The sequence below is a fragment of the Aythya fuligula genome, chromosome 4 (assembly GCF_009819795.1).
Source record: "Aythya fuligula isolate bAytFul2 chromosome 4, bAytFul2.pri, whole genome shotgun sequence".
NCBI classification, from domain to species: Eukaryota; Metazoa; Chordata; class Aves; order Anseriformes; family Anatidae; genus Aythya; species Aythya fuligula.
Genome location: NC_045562.1, coordinates 63172841 through 63192093, shown reverse-complemented (window position 1 = coordinate 63192093; position 19253 = coordinate 63172841). Strand labels below are relative to the sequence as shown.

Sequence of the window (19253 nt, the reverse complement as noted above, 5' to 3'; positions counted from 1 at the left end):
AATTTCATAGAATTTATTTTCTGACTGTATAAATCTGAAATGTTATTTTTTCCTCCTTCATATTAGATTGTAGAGAGTGAATGATTACTATAAAAAATCAATGAGATTCTTTGAATGGAAATAGTAACTCACCACAAAGAAAGTTTAATAGATACTTGTGACTCATTGAGGGGGCATTTAAGAAGCATTTATTGCTAAAGTTGCCATAGCAGCAGAAAACTTTTAAACCCCAATGGACCTCAAGTATGGAAAATCTGTGATTGTGTAGTGTTTTTTAAAATTCAAGCTCTTTTGAATCAAACAATATATGTGAAATAAATTCTACAATAGTAGACTTGCTGGAAAACTGTCCAAAAAAATTACACTCTTTTTTGGTCTTATGTCACAGGGGTGCACCTCAGCTGTCAGAAATCTGAGAGGCTTTCCAGAAATCTACAGGTTCATAACACTGTTAAGCCAGAAGCTGCATAAAATTTTAATCTCCTCAGCCCTTTCTGAGATAAGAAATTAAAAGATGCCCCGTAAATGTGTTTTTGAGAGGATAACCAGGATAAGTCAGTTCTGATATCACATTACATCTCAGGGCTGTATTCAAAGGCTTGTACATAATGAAGCACAGCCCAGTCTCCTGCCATGCTCAGAGCTCTGTGCAGACAGAGCAGCTCTAGGGGTTTAGGGTGTTGAGCAGGTGGAAGTTCTCAGGCTTGGTTCAGTAAATACTGAACCAAGTATTTACTCATTCTAGAGCCTTGGGAATACCATAAAATATTTCCTTCTATTAATTCATCACCTTTTCCACTTTAGAAATTAAACACACATCAATACAGAAGTAAAACAGAAGCAGTATGGATGATCACAATTGGACATAGGTGATCACAGCTATTAAGGGGGGAGGGTGGGAAAGACCCCAGACTCATTTGTCAGTTTTCATTTGTTCTAGTGAAAAAAGCACACGCTGAACAGTCTTATATATACCCTTGAATATTTTCTTTAATGTGAAACTAGGATCCTTTATAAAAAGTAATGAAGAAAAATAATTTTAAATAAAGGAATCCCATCTAAGGTCTGTATAATTTTTACATGTAGATTTAACAGGGATGATCTTCTACTTGTCTTTAATTTTCTCATAGACAGCAAGACAATAATGAGAAAACAGAAGCTTCACAGAATAGCTAATTACCTGAAAAAGCTCTTAGAGCAGTTATGGTACTTAAGGAGAGGTCTAAAGTGCATTTGTTGAGTCAGGGGAATGAGGTCCCTAGCTCAATGGGGTGAAAGTATTTTTGCTGTAGCAAAGGTATAGAAAACTCTATTCCTAAGGGGAAAATATATATATACATATTTAATTCTGTTATCACAGAACAGCTATCTCTAACACAGGTAAGATAATACCCACACTGATTTTACCACCTGTTTGCTCACTACTATGTGGTAAGCCTTTCCTGTTTCTCCCACACGGGTATATTTTACTTTCTATGCTCACTCCCCAACAGAACTTGAAATAGACGATTAAGTCTGATGGGATTGGTTTCCTAGGAAAGCACTAGATGTTAAAGAGATGTTAGAACAGGATTACTGCAAGGTTTGTTTTTACCAGGTTATATCAACATGCAGTTGACATGACAGACATGTATCATGTTATTGCATGTGCAGATATTTGGAAGTGAAACACATTTCTAGCAGGTTATTTATCCCAGTTTAAAAGATACCATATCCTTGATGATTTAGTAAACCTGCAGATTGTATATGAAAAGCCTGAAATGAGTGTTAAGACATGTTAATGATAGCTATTTTTCAAAATTTCATGCAAAATGTAAGACTGTTTTTCACATTTCTGTCTTAATGTTCATGCTATGAGTCTACCATGCATACACTGTGTTGCTTGACTAAGGCTGTTGCAAGGCACTTTCACAAAGTTGTGCTGGTGAGGTCCTGGCTGGATAGTAGGAAAAATTTCTGTATTGCAAGGGCAGTCAAACACTGGAACAGGCTTCCTAGAGAGGTGGTTGATCTTACATGACTGTCAATGTTCAAGAGGTGTTTGGATAATGCCCTTGACAATATGCTTTAACTTTTAGCCCTGAAGTGGTTAGGCAGTTGAACTAGATGATCTCTGTTGGTCCCTGTCAACTGAACTATTTCTATTCTAGAGTTATTATGTACTTAGGTGGTCTTAAATATTTATAAGAAATAGCTACAAGCCACAAAAATAAGCAGTGATATAGAACTGGTCACTTGTAACAACGCATGTTTTAATCTATTTGATATACTTTTAAGTTTTGCTTCTGCTCACTTTGCATTCCCTCCCCTGTCTTCATGAAGCCTTGGGGTGCAGTGGGATGCTGACCACTGGCTGTTGACTCTCTTCCTGGGGTCTGCCAGTGGCCTCTGCTGGAGACATGCTGGCTGAGAGCTGCTGTCCCCAGGTCCCTACCCCAGGGTTTTTCTCAGCTCTATCGTGAGCAGGGAGCACTGTGCTAGAAGGGGCTCTGGCTCAGCTCCAGACTCTTCTTTGTAGGTAATCGTTCATGCTTCTTCCTCCCACCCACCCCCCCCCCGCAAAAAAAAAAAAAAAAAAAAAAAAAAAGATCAGAGTGTAAGTTTCCTTAAACTGAAGGTAAATGTCTGCAGAGGGGTTTATAATGTTAGCATAGTGCACTCTGGTAACAAAAAAAAACAACATGAAATTAATCTTTATAAGGTATAGGAGCAGGGTTACACGTTGACCACTAGAGAGCAATAGAAAACCGGTAGTTTTACAGGTGGTACAGTAAAATCTCAGCACCCTACAGGGCTGTAACATTTTAAAAAATACAGATGCAGAAATTAACATCATAATGTAAAATTACACTCTTGCTGCTTCTTAATAGTCCTAATGCCCTTCAATCAAACAGAATAGCAGAAGTGAGCACTCCGATAATCAGCAGCAACCTGCATCTCAATAAATGTCTGAAATGTATCATATATGACATGCACTTCGTGTAGCCGCTTGAATCAGGAATGTATCATAAAACATTGAGATCAGCTGCAGAAATGTAAAGCTGTTATTTTCAGTCTCCAAATCCAATCCTGCAAGTTCACCCCCCTAAGAAGAGTGGGGAAGTTTCAGAATTTAAACTTCTCTTGCTTCTATTTCAAATTCTTATTTTTGTCATTTGTATGCATTTTGTACTTGCACATTTCAGAAGACAAAGATTGGGGTTTTCTTTTCTAAGTGCTCTGAACTCTTACAAAGTAGTATACTTCCACCCTGAAAGACAAAATATTCCTCTCTTTCAAGTATATGTTTCACTTTTTATATAATTCAAATCTACAATGTGTACTCACAGAATACATAATCAAATGAAGCACTTTCCACCCCATTCCCAGATCACAATAGACTGTGCTGTTGCATTATCACAGCATATAGTGAAGCTATATCCACCTGACTGTAATTGTGTTAGTCTTGAAGGGATAGGAGGATGTTATATGAGGGTACTTCTACAGTTCAAGGTGAAATTTTGTATGTCTCCAAAAAAAGTATCCCTTTCTATTGGCAACTTCTTTTATCACTACTGTTTTTCTCAGGTTTTCCAGTACATCTCTTTCCTACTTTTTGAAGCTTGTGTATTTAGTAATATGCACAGAAAACTCTTCCAAGAAAAACTCCTAGAGCCCCTCATTAACCTTGTAGTCCTTTTACCCTCTTTATTCTTTTTCTTCTGGTTCATCTCCAAGCAAATCTGTTTTCATAGTTTTGCAGCTGAGTTGCAAAGCTGTAGCTCAACATCAGAAATTGTCTGTGGCCCTCCTGGCTCTTCAAGCCATCATCAGTATTTCATGTCAGATAATCTTGTTACTGAGTGGAAAGAAATGCAGGCTGACAGAAGGACAATCAGCAGCGGATGAGGAGTTGTGCTGAATTCCTGGTGGGCAGGTCTCACAGGGGATAACAATGGTACAAAGGAACAATAGATTTTGTCCCAAATGCAGGAAGAGCATCATCACTTTGCCGCAATTACTAGGACTCTCTCTAAAGTAAAGCAGGCTACTTGCTTAGCTGATGATTCTGTTTGCTAATTGGTACCATTACCACCAGCGTCTACCTAAGCAACAACCCTTACCATTACCAAGTAATGACCCTCACTTTAGGGTCCTCATTGTGGATGCCCACAAGTGCCCGACTAACACTGGTGGTACCTCTAGGGTCAGGGAATTAAAGGACAAATAAAAGACCTCAGAAGGGTGTGAATTCATTGGTCAATGGCAAAGGAAAGGGGAGTGATGAGGTGTTAAGTCTACAGAATTATCCTCTCTCTGGTAGTCCAAATAGGTTGAGGGCTGGACACTAAATGAGAAAGGGATCTAGGATCTGAACGAATCTGACTCATTTCAGCGAAGAAAGCATTTTCATGACAGTGAAAGGAAATGGTGGAGTAGCTGTAAACACAAGGATACAAAATGCAGGGAAGAAACTGAATTTAGTGTAGCTGGAAAACAGCAAGGAAGCTGCAAATTGGCTCTTAATCTTTCCATAAAAAAAAATAATAAAAAAAATAAGGCTTTTCTGGGTCACATCGTTTAATCTGGCCTTATTTAAATACTGAATGATCTATTTGCTTTTGCTCCAGGCAATTGCTTTTCTAACCTAGAGACAGGCTAAGAAAGAATTGTGAAAGTGTTTAATCACTGTTGTGTATCAGATAACTTGTTCAATTTCACGGATATGAAGTGCATTTATCACAGCCAGGACTGTTTAAGATACAGCTAAATGATGTGGAAAAAAAAAAAGAACAAACCAGAACACCACAGAACAGTTCGACCAGCAAACTCTTTATTTCTTGACTTACTACTTGTGTTACAGAATATCATCTTTTATTCCAGGAATATTTCTATTGCTTCTGATTTTCAAGAAAACTATAAGCTAAGTGTAACCCACATATATTTATCTTTGCAGAACAGTTGACACAAACCAGTTAATTCGAAATTACCCGTGATGGCTTTCATGGCACCCACACAGATAATTCATAACTCTAACCAATTAGACGACAATGTTAGCTATCTCAAACGCATAAATTTGTCAAGGCAAAGGCTGATCTACTCCCATGACCTGTCTGCAACACTGAGTACAGTGAATGCCTATGGTGGAGTAAGAACACAAAATACCACCTGTATCAGTCAGGCGTACCTAGACAATGGCAAGCCTACATCAAGCCCGCTCTTTCCAATGGTAGTAGTAAAAACTAGTCAGAAGATACAACTTACTAGCGGTTCCTTTTATTGCACAGATCCCAAGTAACAGAACAAACAGCAAAATGGCACACAACTGTTAAGTCACATACAGGAAAAGCTCCATTATAAAGACACTATTTGCAAAGACTCTGGATTTTATGTTAAATGTGGTTTCCTCTTTAAGCATAATAGTTAAATGCTGTGGTCACCTTAAAAGGATTTTTAGGAGGTAAGATGCTAAAAGTTTAAACTTTTCTCCCTTCAAATTAGATTACGAATAATTTATTTAAACGGAAATTTAGATTTGATAGGAAGCAACAGAAAACGACAGGCACTGAGCACAGAGCGACCCTACGACGACCCCTTCTCCAGCCATCCTTCTGGTAAACGCTGAACGCCTTTTACACCAACCCGGCCTCCTCCTCCTCCTCCTCTACCACCACTCCTCTCGTGCCGCGCACGGTTGGTTGACAGCTCGGCGTGCGGGGCCGGGCTGCACTCCCCGCACCTCCTCGAGGTGGCACCGCCGCGCCGGGCGCTTCTCCTCAGGAACTCCCCGCGGGGCCATGCCCGGCCGGGCCTCACGGACCGGGCTGGGGCTCGCAGCGCGCCTGCGCCACCGCCGGCGCGCGCGGGGCGCCTCAGTAGAGTTCTACACGGCGCCGCCGGCGGGAACGGCGGCGCGGTGCTGACCAATGGGGCGGCGCGGTGCCCGGCCGCCGCTGAGGTCAGTTCCGCTGCCCGTCGCCGTGGGGAGCGGAGGGCCGGGCCGAAGCAGCACCAGAAGCAGCAGCAGCAGCAGCGGCGGGGGGCGCGGGCTGCGGGCTCGCTGTCGCTGGGGTAAGTGCTTCGGGGGGCGCCGAGGAGCGGGCGCCTTCTGTGGGCAGAGGTGGAGCGGGCGCCGCGCCTGGAGCCGAGGGGAACCCGTGAAGCGGCTGAGGAAGACGAGGCTTTTATCTCCCTCCTCCCGGCTGGGGGGGGCTCCCTCACCGCCGGGCTCCCCCAGGCGGTCCCGCGTCGCGGCTGCCGCATGCCCTGCCCGCCCGCCTTTCCCTCAGGGAGAGGTCTAGAGGGGGTCCCCGCGGCGAGCGCGGGCTGCAGCCCGGCGCAGTGCTGCCCCCTGCGGGCCGCCGGCGGCGTTGCGCGGCGCTGCGGGCGGAGCCGCCTCCCCGCCGGCGGCGGCGGCAGCGGGCGGAGGGCTGCGCGGCCTGGCGGGGGATCCGCCGGCCGCCCGGTCACCCCTCAACCCCTCAGCGAAGCAGAGACGCTCCCTCAGCGAGACAGGCCTGGTCTGCGCGGAGGGGCAGCACCGTGATTGCGTGGGTGGGCTGGAGGCCTGAGAAAATTGGGATTTTTTTTTTTTTGGTCTTTTTTTTTTTGTTTGTTTGTTTTCTTTTTGGTGGTAAGCTGGCGGGTGCTGCTGGCTCGTGGACGCCATGAGGGTGCCGTGGATTCGCCTGGACTCTAAAGCTGTTGTCCAGGTTTGGCGTCTGGGACGTTTTTCTTGAAGAAGAGAAGCTTTCGGGTTAGTAACCACGTTATTGAGCAAATTGAACATCTTGCCTTTTGTATGTAAATTTTGTTCTTTACAGTGTTCAGGCATAAGAATCTCTTAATTAAATCCGAAATTAAATTTTGTTGCTACAGAAACTATCATAAAAATGTCCTATGTTGGACACTAAAGGAAAATGCGATGTATAAAATGACTTAGAATTATTTTAAAAAAGAATCCAGTATTATCATGGATGTAGCCTACGTGTCCTGAAGCACACATGTAATAAAAAGAAGTCTTTTGTTACAAAGAAGACTAATGGTATTCTACAGGATTTTGCTAGTATTCTCTTCTGCATTACTACTACAATAAAAGGTTGTAGTAGTAGGCCCTTTTCTTGCAGATCCTTATGTAAGTGGTTTATTTGATCAGAAATTAAATCTGTAGAGATGAATTTTAGCATCTACATGAGTGCTTTGTGAACTGGGTATGGAGGAATATGTAATAGAGCTCTTTTCTCTTTCCTCTCCCGTTTTCTGTAGTGTCATGCTTCCTTGCTTTGTTGCTTACAGGCCTTAAAGCTTAGAACAAGGTAATACTACATGCTAGTCAGTATGCTTTGGATATACAGAGATTTTTGAAATGGTTGTAATTTTTATGAAATGGATAAATATGCAGCATAAATTCGTAAGATAATCATACATGTAATGTATGAAATGTAATCACATGTAATCATACATGTGATAAACAACTGTATGAGCATCTCTTTGGATACTGTCTAAAGTATTGCTTTTGATACAGTAGTTATATTAGGGTGCCTTGCTTAGTTTATTGCAATAAGACCACCAAGCAGTTGAATTACATATCAGAATCTTTTATGTGTCAGGTACAAATAAAGCTAGGCTTCAGGCCCAGAGCCTTAGACCACCATTTCAGTAGAATACTGTGTATTTATATATTGTATTTAATATATATATATACCTGCCTTCTTATGATGTATATAAATCTCGATACATTTTTACAATTTTTCATCTATTCAATAGAAAACTATCCACTTTTAATCAATATTTTGCATAACTTTATACCATAAGTAGTAAATATTTTGAATGTAGTTACATTTTTTGTTTTTGTAGAGTGAAATAACTGTGTATTTTATAATAAAAGTAAGATTTAAAAACTTGGTTTGTGGTCTTTGTTCTTTCTTAATTATCTGCACTGACATTCCTCATTGATTTTGGTTGAAAAGCTTGATGTGAATTTCAGATACAAAAAGCCCCATGTCTGTGTGATTAGCTGTCATTTTGAAGCAAAATGCAATTTTAAGAAGAAATAATTACAGATAAAATCTCTTTGGTGTATTTGAATAATTCGCCTTCAATACAAAATCAGTGCTTTTAATTAGTTGCAATATTATGCAATACTTGAGTCAAGCGCTTTGGATCTCTCCCAGTTGTTAGGCCTAAAGCTGGTGGCTGACAGTTGTGGGTTCTTGGCTAGTCAACCCCTGCTGCTGGGTCAGTACGACAGTTCACTCAGCTTATCAGATACAGCCAACCAATACTACATGGCATAGTATGGAGTTGTGAAATGCAGACAAGATAAGTTTACATGGAGATTTAAGTTTTCCCCTAGAGACTTGCATTTTGCATGCTATACTCCTGATACAGTGATGCACAATGTCTTCTAATTCTTTTAAAATTTATTTCTCTTAGAAAATGATTTGGATGAGTTTTTCTCATCCAAAGGAGAGCTTGATTGTTGAGTGCAGTTTGTGAACTTAGTATGTGAGAGGTGTATACTTTGCTGAAGTAAGGTCTTATTTGATCATGTATGATAAAAACATGCTGCTCGTCACATCCGTCTTGTTGATAGCATTGTATACTTTGAGGTAAAGAAGGGAAGTAAAAGAGTGGAAAATAAATATTTTTCTTCGGAATGATGAACAAAGTTTTAATGTATTTGAAGGTAATGGAAATTTTAATAAACATAGAATAATGGGAAGATGCTAGGAATTCCTGTCTCTGACAGTGGCTGCGTCAGTGGTTTGTAATTTACTGCAGTGCAAAAACTTTGTACTGGATGGATTTGGCATAGTGAGACTGCAGAGGGTGTCTGTTTATTTTTACTTGGTGTTTGTTTTCTAACCTTTATAAAAATGTGATATCTACTGTTAGGAATACATTTTGACTTCAGTGGATCTGTTGATCACTATCTTGAGCAGCAAGGTTCAAGATACACTACTTAGTGTTATGTGCAAGGTGGGAATATTTCCTTTCATTAATTGTCCTTTTTTTAAATGTCATTGAATAGCAAGTGTTTGGTAGGAGTGAATAAAGTTTGGTTTAACTTCCTGTTATCATTTTTTCATGTGCCTCTGTTTCTTCTTCCAAGTTTTTCCAAAATCTAGGGTATCTAGAATTTTTTACAAATACGTTCTTGTAAAGACAATGACTAGAACTGATTTTTGACACACCTAGGATCTTTTACGTGATTCTTTATCTGTCCCATTCCTGCATTTCTATTCAGACTCCCTGTAGACTTTCAGGTCTTGTTTCAGTTGTGTCTTTGGTTTGGTCTGTGTGCTCTGCATCTAAATGTAACTTGAAAAAATACAGTATGTATAATTTAATTAAATCTTCTGAAGCATGTCTCTGATAACAGTTAATTAACACAATTTTTCAGGGTAATTCTCAGCCTCCCTTCTCTCCCTATTCATGGTGGTATGGAGTGAATGGAGCTGGATTATTGCACCACCTTTCTGTATCAGAAATCTGTATCAATGATCTAATTTTTTGAAATAATCAGAAAAAGCAAGTAACTTAATTCCTGTATTTAATGAAAAAACAAAAACCAACACATTGCAATGTACTTTATTTTAGCCAAAATAGTGATAAATAGGAATGGTTTGCATCAAACCTTTCCTGATCACTGAACAGTTAATTAAAAAAAAAAAATGGGGGAGGAAAAAAAAAAGCTAGGTAGACAACAAGGGTGTCATTTCAGCAGCTACTGGTTATTGAGTTCATTTTTACCTTGTACTGGGTTAGGCTGGGATGGAGTTATTTTTTTTAAGAGCAGCCTGTTTTGGGCTGTGTTTTGAATTTGTGGCTAAAACAGAATTGATAACATACCAGTGTTTTGGCTGATGTTGAGCAGTGTTTGCACAATGTTGAGGCTTTTTTCCTCCCTAGCCTCATAGTGAGTAGACAAGGGGTGAGCAAGAGACTGGGAGGGGACACTGCTGGGACAACTAGTTAGAATTAGCCAGGTGGGTATTAAATACCATAAAACATCCTAATATACAATAATAATTGGAAGCAGAGGAAAAAGGGGAGAGGAGTGTTGGCTTCCAAGGTGGTTGCTGCGTGTAGACTGGCTGTGCATTGGTCTGCTTGTGGGAGATGGTAAGTGGGTTCGTTTATGCTTCCCCTACACTTTGCTTCTTACCTTCATCTATGAAACTGTCTTTGTCTCTTGCCCTGCAGTTCACTCCCGTTTCTAATCAGGGTGGGATAGGAACTGAGTGAGAGGCTGTGTGGGTGTTTAGATGCTGGTCAGGTTTAACAGACCACATATATCAAATGCAGTCACAGTAACTCCAGCAACATTTGAAATTTGGCTTCTAATAACACTGGTTTGAACACAGTATTTGTCACAGGTCTGCATAAAAGCTTGGATTTGGGGTTATACACCCATTTGTTTTCTCTTTCAAATAGAAAACTACTTGAGTTAGAAAAGTTTAGAAAGACTACTAGCCTGTTCTCTGAGTTACCTCTGTTAAATTCTTCTAGTGCCACCTTCCTGGGCTGAGCAATAGAGGTCTGTCTGGTAAATTGAAGCATTTGTAAGAAGTTTGACAGTGTTTTCTTGGTCTTTAAAGGTGGTGGATTCTTTTTCGTGCTATTTCGGAAGGTGAAGTTTACAGTGTTAAAAAAATAAGAAATCTTTCTATGTATTTAGTCTAATACTGTTTTTTGTGATCAAGGTTGTTGATGGTATAAAGTACGCAATGTTTATCTGCTGGCTGGTTCATGCAGATTGCAGTTTCAGTATGAGCAGGTAATTGCTAACAGCAAAAAAGGCAAAGACAATATTAATCTAATTTCACCTGTCTCTTTCAAAATGCAGATTTTTAGTTATTTCTTAAAACTGTACAAATCATCAAAGCATCTTTGGTCTGGATGCAGCTCTTGAGCTCTCCAAGCTCTTGTATAATCTTTCTCCTGAAATAAAGCAGTGGATCTCCTGAATATAGGCCTACCATATGTCTTCTGTGTCAACAAGATTCATCCCAAGTCTAAAGTTATATTAGCAAGGGAGAACAGTCCTTCTGAGATCATCAGAAGCATTTATTTGACTTTTATCCTGTTATCCAGGTGCTAATGTTACCAGTGTTAGATTAAAGCAACCAAACAAATGAAACACAAATCTTCAGATCCTGATATAGTAATGTATGCTTTCCTCCTTCCTGGGAAGCTGCTGTGGATTTGTTTTTCAAGCAGGGATGTAGCTACAGCTGTCAGCACTATAATATGAGACTGCTATAGCCTAAGTGCTACATACTGATGAGTTTGAGGTGTGCCGCCATCCATCTGTTAGAGACTGAAAAGACAATCATCTAACCAGTTTTATAACTTTTTGCTGTTGTTTGAGGTTATGTCAATTTTTATGCTCTTTGTATAGCCCCATCTCTAGGTTAACATTCTTACAGCAATTAGGAGTGTTAGCAGATGGAATGCAGGGAGATGCAAGAAGAACCTTCTGGATCCTTACTCATATCCAGGCATTCTAAAGGTGTGCTGGAGTATCAAGTTCTCATTCAGGTAGTATTATAGTAGTAAGATGCTACTATGAGATCTCAGCTCTGCGAGAGGGTTTTAGAGCCCAAATCAAGCCCTATTCTCTGTAGGTAGACATGGAGAGAAAGTAGATTTCAGGAGCAGAAATAGCCATCTTCTGTGTGATTATATTAAAATGCAGAGGAGTCTAGAAATAACCTCAGGGTCTATACTTGAATGCAGATCTGTGCAACACTATGTCTGTAAGTAAGACTTTGAGTAAGAAGGTGTTGAATAGATTTTTACTTGTTACTGTTAGCTTTGGACTTTATCTTATTTTATTTATGTCTCAAAAGGATGCTTCAGTTGTTTATTTTCCAAATTTCAGTGGTCTCGTGGTTTTGGCAAAAGCTTTTAAAGCTGAGATCTTGTTTGTGTTAAATATAGAAAAGTGACAGTAAGTACTAGAACCTGTGGGGCCAAAAGTGTTGCACAAGTGATTGTGGTATTTTTACACTAATAATACTGTTCTTCCTCTGCCTACCATTGCATTGCTTATTTTGATTGAATAATACATTTTGTATTATCGGGGTGGAGTGAATTATTTATGTGCTTGCCCACAAGCACATGTATGTAGAAGTGATTGTACTGTGATATTAATAGAAGTGATAGTAATTACTTATTGCAGCCACAGATTGTTTTGACCTAATTATTTTGAGAATATGTGAAGTAGAAATTATATGTTGTTTTGAGTTAGTGTTCAGGACTGCTTGGATCTGGAAACATTGGCATGGCTTAGAAAAGAATTTATATCTATACTTCAGGAACTTTTATGTTAATTAGGTTGTGTGTTTCTAGTAATCCTTGGAGTTGGTTTCCTTTTTCTTATTGCTATTCATAAATGAGTGGCACCTATAGTGTTTTATAATATCTTTTCCTCAGTCAAGGACTGTATATAAACTGAAATCAAATTCTGGTGCAGAGTACTGTCACTGAGAATCCTTTTTTTAGGCTTAAATACATGCTTTTAAATGGATTTTTTTTTCATGACATGGAAGAAACTCCCTAGGTTTTGTTATATATTAGATCATTTCATGAATTTACAAATAGAATATAAGCAAACATTAAAGGGTTATTTATTTGGATATGTTTCAATTAGAGTTAATGATTGTATGTGCACAATACAATCAATGTTAACAAGTTCGCATGTTGTAATTAAGCTGTAGTTCACGTTAGTTAAATGATTAGTAAATCATAACTGACTTAATCTTCTACTTTTTATTCCCTAGTGCTGCAAGTTGATTGAATAAAATTAAGGACATGGAATATAATATGGATGCAGTTCCTTGAGCACCATTTCTTCCAAAGAGCATATTTTGCAAATTGGTGGCCCGAATGAGTAATTAATAAGCAGCATAAACAAGAGTAATATCAAGAAAATATTGTCTGTTACTGCTGTGTTTGACAAGACTGCTGCAGAGTTGCATCTTCTGAAATGCAATTGAAGAAAATGAGGGAAATTTTACCAAGATTGTACCCTGTCCAAGTCAATGATAAAAATAATTCCTTAACTACATCCCCAAAGCAATCTTCTGAAGATAAAACAAATCCGTCAAAAGGGGATGGTGACCAGAACTGCCTGTACCAAGGGACTGAGGCTGAGAATAATAAGTTGTCACTGATAAACTGTATAAAATGCAGAAATGTTCAGAAAATTTCAATGCAAGATATAGAAAAGCAGAAGAAACTCGGGTGGACTGAAGACAAGAATTTCATCTGTAAGACATGCAGTCATATTCCACCGCCTGCTTTCCATTTTGTTCCTGAAGGTGCCAATGCTGTAGACTTTGAAAAGCATGAAAAAATATCCTCAAGTAGAAAACAGAAAACATTTAAAGTTAAAAACTTTCTGCCAGGTAAATACTACTGCGATAAGTGTAGATTTTCAACACGGGATCCTTTGCAGTATAAAAAGCATATAGGTCAACATGAAGAAATTAAATTTATTTGTTCCCAATGTAATTATGTATCTTACACTAAAGGTGAATTCCAGAGACATTTGGTGAAACACACTGGAACTTTTCCTTATCAGTGTGAATACTGTGAATATGGTGCCGTTAGACATGACTATATAGTAAAACATACAAGAAGAGTACATGAAGCACCCACAAAACGGCCTTCAAATACTATCATAAACCACAAGCGAAAGAAGGCTTGCTTGCCAAGTAAAAGCACTTTATTTGAAAAGCAGAAATATGATGAAATTCCTTTTCAAAATGAACTTTCAAATTCATCTTCAAATATGATTTGTGAGATTCCAGAAAGAGTGACTAAAATCGTGTGTTCGTCTCGTGATACAGAATGTAGCATAAATGCAACGTCAGTACAGGACAAAACAATATTGGAGCCATCTGAAATAAGCATGTGTGAGAATCAAAGTGTGGAAGTTGAGGTTTATTCTCCAAAATCTGAGCCTTTACAACCTGGAATGCCTTTAACAGTAATTGCACCATCTGAACTTGTAGTTCCTTCTAATTGTTTAGCTCAGATAGTAGAGATTAAAATAGTGAACGGAGCTCAACAGCTGGTTCTTAAGCTAATTCCTATGAAAGAAGCAGCTTACAAACCTGTGAACTGTGCTGAACAGGAACTTGAGTATCAAGGTAGAGAACGATCTGTAGAAGGAAAAAAAACATCTTCTATGATTCAAAATGAGTTACTAACCATGGAAGTGAATGTAGACAAGTTATCCAGTGTTAGTAACCAGCTTAATTTGGAGAGTACACATGACAAAAATTCTGAATGTCTTTGTTCTTCAGATTCTCAATGCTTAGACTACAACTCTGTATCTATACAGAGAGAAGATGCATCAAAATTACGCCTTCATTTGGTAAAAGGTATTGATGTGCATTCAAGTGTTGCAGAGCTCTGTTCTCAGTCTCTGGTGACTAATAGTACTGAAAAAAAAAGTGATCTTAAATCCTCGAAGTGGGAAGTAGATGGAAAAAATAACTTACATTATGATTTGTATTGTTATGAAGAAGGTGTGGATATATCCCGTCCAAAATATGCCACTGTTTCTGAAGATAAAAGTTCCAAGAACATTTCAGTAAAGACTACTCAGGAGGGCAAAACATTCTATTCTGCTGCAGTCCTTAAACAAAAAGATACATTGCCTCTAAAGAGGGATGACAAAGAATGTAAGAATGTGGTAGTTAGCTCTGCAGAAGCACATCTAACTGGTAAGGGTTTTGATAAAAAATCTGTTACATGTTCTGAAGCGGAAAAGAACTTTAATTTCACTAAAACTCCACCTTGGGAGGACATGACTTTTGGCTTTAGCAAAGTAAAGAAAGCTGAAACCGTAAGTCCAAAAAACAATCTTCTCCTGGAATCATTAGAACTACAGAAAATGGAGAATAAGAGCAATCCTTTTGAGGGACCCGTTATTTCATCTGTATTTTCTCTTAGTTCTGGGGCCGAAAATGTTCCAGAGGGCGTCAGATGGGATGATACAACATGCAATAAGAAGTCAGCAACATTGCTGTGTAGAAAGATTGCTCAGCTCATGTCTGCTGCTGAATCTAACATGAAATCTATGCCTTTGAGATGTCAAGCTTCTAGTAAAAAGGTGCATTTCCCTCAGGAAAATTCAGCAAGCTGTGAGAGAGTTGTTCCTGCCACTGAATTGGAACAAGCTATGTCTTTACCTCAAATGCATGGTGGAAATAGTGTGTTTAGTAGTGAAGAACACAGTAACGAGCAGATGCTTACATTTGCAAGAACATCTAAAAGCAGGGTAACTAAAAATTCCAATGTTGCTACTCCAGTGTTTATCCCCAAAGGGACAGTGTTGAGAGTGCTTAATGCTACTAGCAGTCAAAACTCTAAAGGAATAGAGAAGAGGAGTGAAGTATCAGCTCCTTCTATGTATTGCAATGAAATGCTTTTGCCTCGCCCGGTTCCTGTTAGTGTTTCTGAGAAATTTAGCAGTAATGTGCCACATTTGCCTAATCAGATTGAACCAAATGCTTCTCAGTCTCGAAATCTATCGCTCAGGCAAAGACCAAGGCGAGAAGCAAGTATTAAAAATAGCAAACAAAATGGTGTACCATATCAGAAAAGCAGTGATGTGAGTAAGCAAAGCAAACCCTATTCAAGAAGTCAACTAGGACCCAAAAATAAGGTAAAACAAGCAAGCTTCAGGGAACTTCCTAAGAGGAAAACAAGAACTCAGTCAGAAACCAGTTCAAATTCTGACATGTCATATCTATTGACGGCAAGACGTCTCCGGCTTGTCCCTCTGAGAATGAATCAGTTGATCAAATGCCCTCGTCGCAACCAGCCAGTTGTCGTACTAAACCATCCTGATGTTGACACACCAGAGATAATTAATGTCATGAAGACTATCAACAAGTATAAAGGTCACGTCCTGAAAGTAGTTCTGTCGGAAAGGACAAGTAGTTGTCTTGGTGTCAAACGTTATCGAAAGCGTCTTACTCTTCAGAATGCTGAGACAGGAAGCCAAGCAAAAAAGCAGAGTATGCTAAAAATGAAACTAAAAAAGACCCATAAAAACAATTACCAGGTGGTGGAAGCTTCACCAGCTGAAACACTTCAGTGTATGTTTAAGTGTTGGTTTTGTGGAAGAGTATATGTGGACCAAGAAGAATGGATAAGTCATGGACAAAGGCACTTGATAGAGGCAACCAAGGGTTGGGATGTTCTTTCTCTTCCAGTAAAAAATCATTAAGTGAGAGGTGTTGTTGTTGTTGAGATTTAAAAAAACAAAAACAATTCTAATGGGTGCCATCAATTTGTTTGGAAAGGAAGACAGGTAAAAACACTTCATGAGAAGTTCTCTACTGTTAGCAAAGTGAGCAGAATTAGAAAGATACTGAGAAACTTATAATGAGGATTGAGCACTACTTTGCACTCATGTTTGAAATTTTTATTGGAGGTCAAATTCATGTGTTCCATAAGATAAATTTGAAGAAGATTTGCTATGCAAACATTTTTCTAGTTGCTATTCTCTGTGTTAGAATAGTGTACTGTAACTGATTTGTTCTAGGTCTGTATGAATTAAAATCTTAGACTATGGGATCTGTCTCACAGGGTTTAATTTGTTTTGTTACAGCATGGTGTTTCAGAGATTAGGCGCCTATGTACTGAAAAGCACCTTCAATCTTCAGTGGGCAGCAAGTTTATATCAGTTTTTAGTGACAATTTATGTACCAAGCAGAGAAAGTAAAACTTAAATGCAAGCACTCTGTTTCAGTGGAAGAAAACCACCTTCACTGACTTTCAAGAAATACAAGTGTGTAAATGAAGAATCTGTGAGATCAGAGTTACTCCCACTAGGTCAAGTAGCACTAAAAATATTAATTTTTTGTAGTAATTAGTCTTTTCCTAGACTGTATTGTGTAGAGATGAGAAGGAGAGCACAAGACTGTCAAGCTTTTTGTACTGCCTTTGTTCTGAGCACGCAGAGCCAGAGATACCATCAAACTTGGACTGATAGGAGAGAGAAGCTTTTCTTGATGTGGTCTCCACAGATTGTTCGGAAATCTGAGGAATTAATAGCCAAACATAAACCCTCTAATACCACGTGTGTAGTCTGATAGGAACACATTTGTAGAATTGGTCAGTTGGTTAAAACTTTAGTCAGTAGGTTTATGCTTGCTTAAAGGGGAAGCTTGCTGAAGAGGAAAGACTTTTAAAAATGAAAAGCAGTGTTGCACAACATTGACAGTGTTGAACCAGATTTTCAGTGCAATCTTTCATCCTTCTTAATCTTAAAACTTCAGTTGTTGCTAGAATATATTTTTTGTAGGTGTCAATTTATAAAAGCATGTGCCTAGTTACATATGTACCTATAATATCTACTGACTTCAGTGCAGTATAAGCATTGCTCAGTTGCGTAAACACATTTCTAAGTCAGGGCCAAATTTCAAGTTTTTACAGAAGAGGGATGGTTATTACTGTACGCAAACAATACATGTTTTTCTTCATCTCGTCAATTTTAAATCATTCTATTTTAAAATCATATAGAATGAATTATATTGAAGCACACAATTACAATCAAAATCACCTATTACATTTTTAAAGATAAGAAAATCAATACTGACTGTAATGCTGGATGTTTATTGTATGTTTGAACTGGGACTACTGTTTTGAAAAACTGATAGTTCCTAACTTTTTTTTTTTGCTGTTGGTGCATTTTTGTAAACAGTTGAATTAACCTGGGAATATTTTTTTATACACTCCGGCAGATTATACATTGTTTTGATAAAGTATGTATGGTATCTGTATTGAAATGTAAATATTTTTAAGCTATAAAGTACATCTGACTGAGGCTTATTTTAAAAAACAGTTAAAACATTGCTTTCCAAACATTTTGCAATAGTGTTAAAATCCTTCAGATACTTGGTGCTTTAAGTGAGATCTTTTTCATCACACATTGAAAAATTTTGTATCATTTGTATCATAGACTAACCTATTCCACAGAACAAACTTCCTTTTGTCTACTTTGTCAGTAATAACGAAATGACAGTTCTCATTTTGTATTCAAATGGAATTATATTTTTTTAGATGGGAACACTAGAGGGTTTTTTCACTTCATGTACTTTTATGCCAAACCTAACAGTACTATTTGCATTTTTGATTCTGAAAATAGTTTCCATTTTAAAACTTTGGCCTATCACATACAATAAATACTGAAATTGTTAACATGAGAAAAACATGGCTAAAATTCCTACTTTGTTTAAACTCTTTCAGTCCAGGTTACTGTTTGAATTGATTTTGTTTCTGTAGAAGCTACTAAATAAAATGGCTTTGAATTTTCTTCTTAAGAGTTGTCACTGGCAAAATAAGAACATTCCTAATGAAAGCTGTAATCTGTGTGTGTGGAAAAAGCATTGCTGCTCAGCATTATAAACTGTAGGTGGTTTAAGTATACTAGTAATGCTTGTCTTTAGTAAGCAACTTTGCTGTTTTAGTAAACATCTACAAAGCTTTGTATGTCTCTGACACAGTCTCCTATCTAAATTGTTAAGCTGTTTTATTTTCTCATGGGTTTAATTTAGAAAAAAAAAAATAACATGAAAACCTTCTACAAGTTAATTTGTATGGTGACTATAAAAGTTTGAAAGCAGATTACATCATGCTTCTCTTCCTTTTCATGAGGTTTGCCAAACTCTACTTAGCAGCTTCTGTTCTGTTGATTTTTTGGTTCTAATGATCAAATAATGTCATGTGAAAATAATTTCCTTCATATTTAATACTCTCAGTGGTTTGAGAGAAATAATTGTAATGAATGTTCCTTTGCATTCTGATGCAGCATGGAGAAATAAAAAGATTGCAAGGAAGTCAACAACCAACTGTTAAATTCTTGTAGAGCTAGTCTGTGTGACTACACAGTACGTCATAAGTTGGGTTGGAATGTCATATTCTGGGCTTTAATGCTTTTATTTTTCTTGGTCCTGTTCTGTAAGGATCAAGTACCTGAAGTGGTTTTCTTGGTGTATTCCAATTACTTCATTAAACTTCTCAGCATGCTGAGAAAAGAAGATTATTAATGCTTTACAGAACAGCTCTAAACTTTCCTTCCGTATTTGTAGGGAAAATTAGTTAAACTTCCCCAAAATCAGATATGAATAAAATATATTTTTTTTCTGGAAAAAAAAAAAAAAAGGCTCATCCATTTGATAAATGCTGGAACAGTTTTAGGTGTCTCTGAAAAAATTCTGCTGCTCCTACTGATGATTTAATCT

General features: G+C 38.2%; 1 protein-coding gene across 2 annotated transcripts; it reads left to right on the top strand.

Moving 5' to 3' along the window:
• The first annotated feature begins 5960 nt into the window (after nucleotides 1-5960).
• On the top strand, nucleotides 5961-18853 carry ZNF518B (zinc finger protein 518B). 2 transcript variants are annotated; one of them, XM_032186626.1, is made up of 2 exons: nucleotides 5961-6051; nucleotides 12771-18853. In XM_032186626.1, the coding sequence occupies exon 2, from the start codon at nucleotides 12977-12979 to the stop codon at nucleotides 16232-16234; it is 3258 nt and encodes a 1085-aa protein (XP_032042517.1). In that variant the 5' UTR covers nucleotides 5961-6051; nucleotides 12771-12976; the 3' UTR covers nucleotides 16235-18853. The 2 variants fall into 2 exon arrangements, with proteins under 2 accessions (XP_032042517.1, XP_032042516.1); XM_032186625.1 differs by lacking the exon at nucleotides 5961-6051 and adding an exon at nucleotides 6613-6736.
• The last annotated feature ends 400 nt before the right edge of the window (nucleotides 18854-19253 follow it).

Excerpts from the sequence above, each read along its gene's own strand:
- ZNF518B (XM_032186626.1), top strand. The coding sequence starts at position 12,977 with ATGCAATTGAAGAAAATGAGGGAAATTTTACCAAGATTGTACCCTGTC.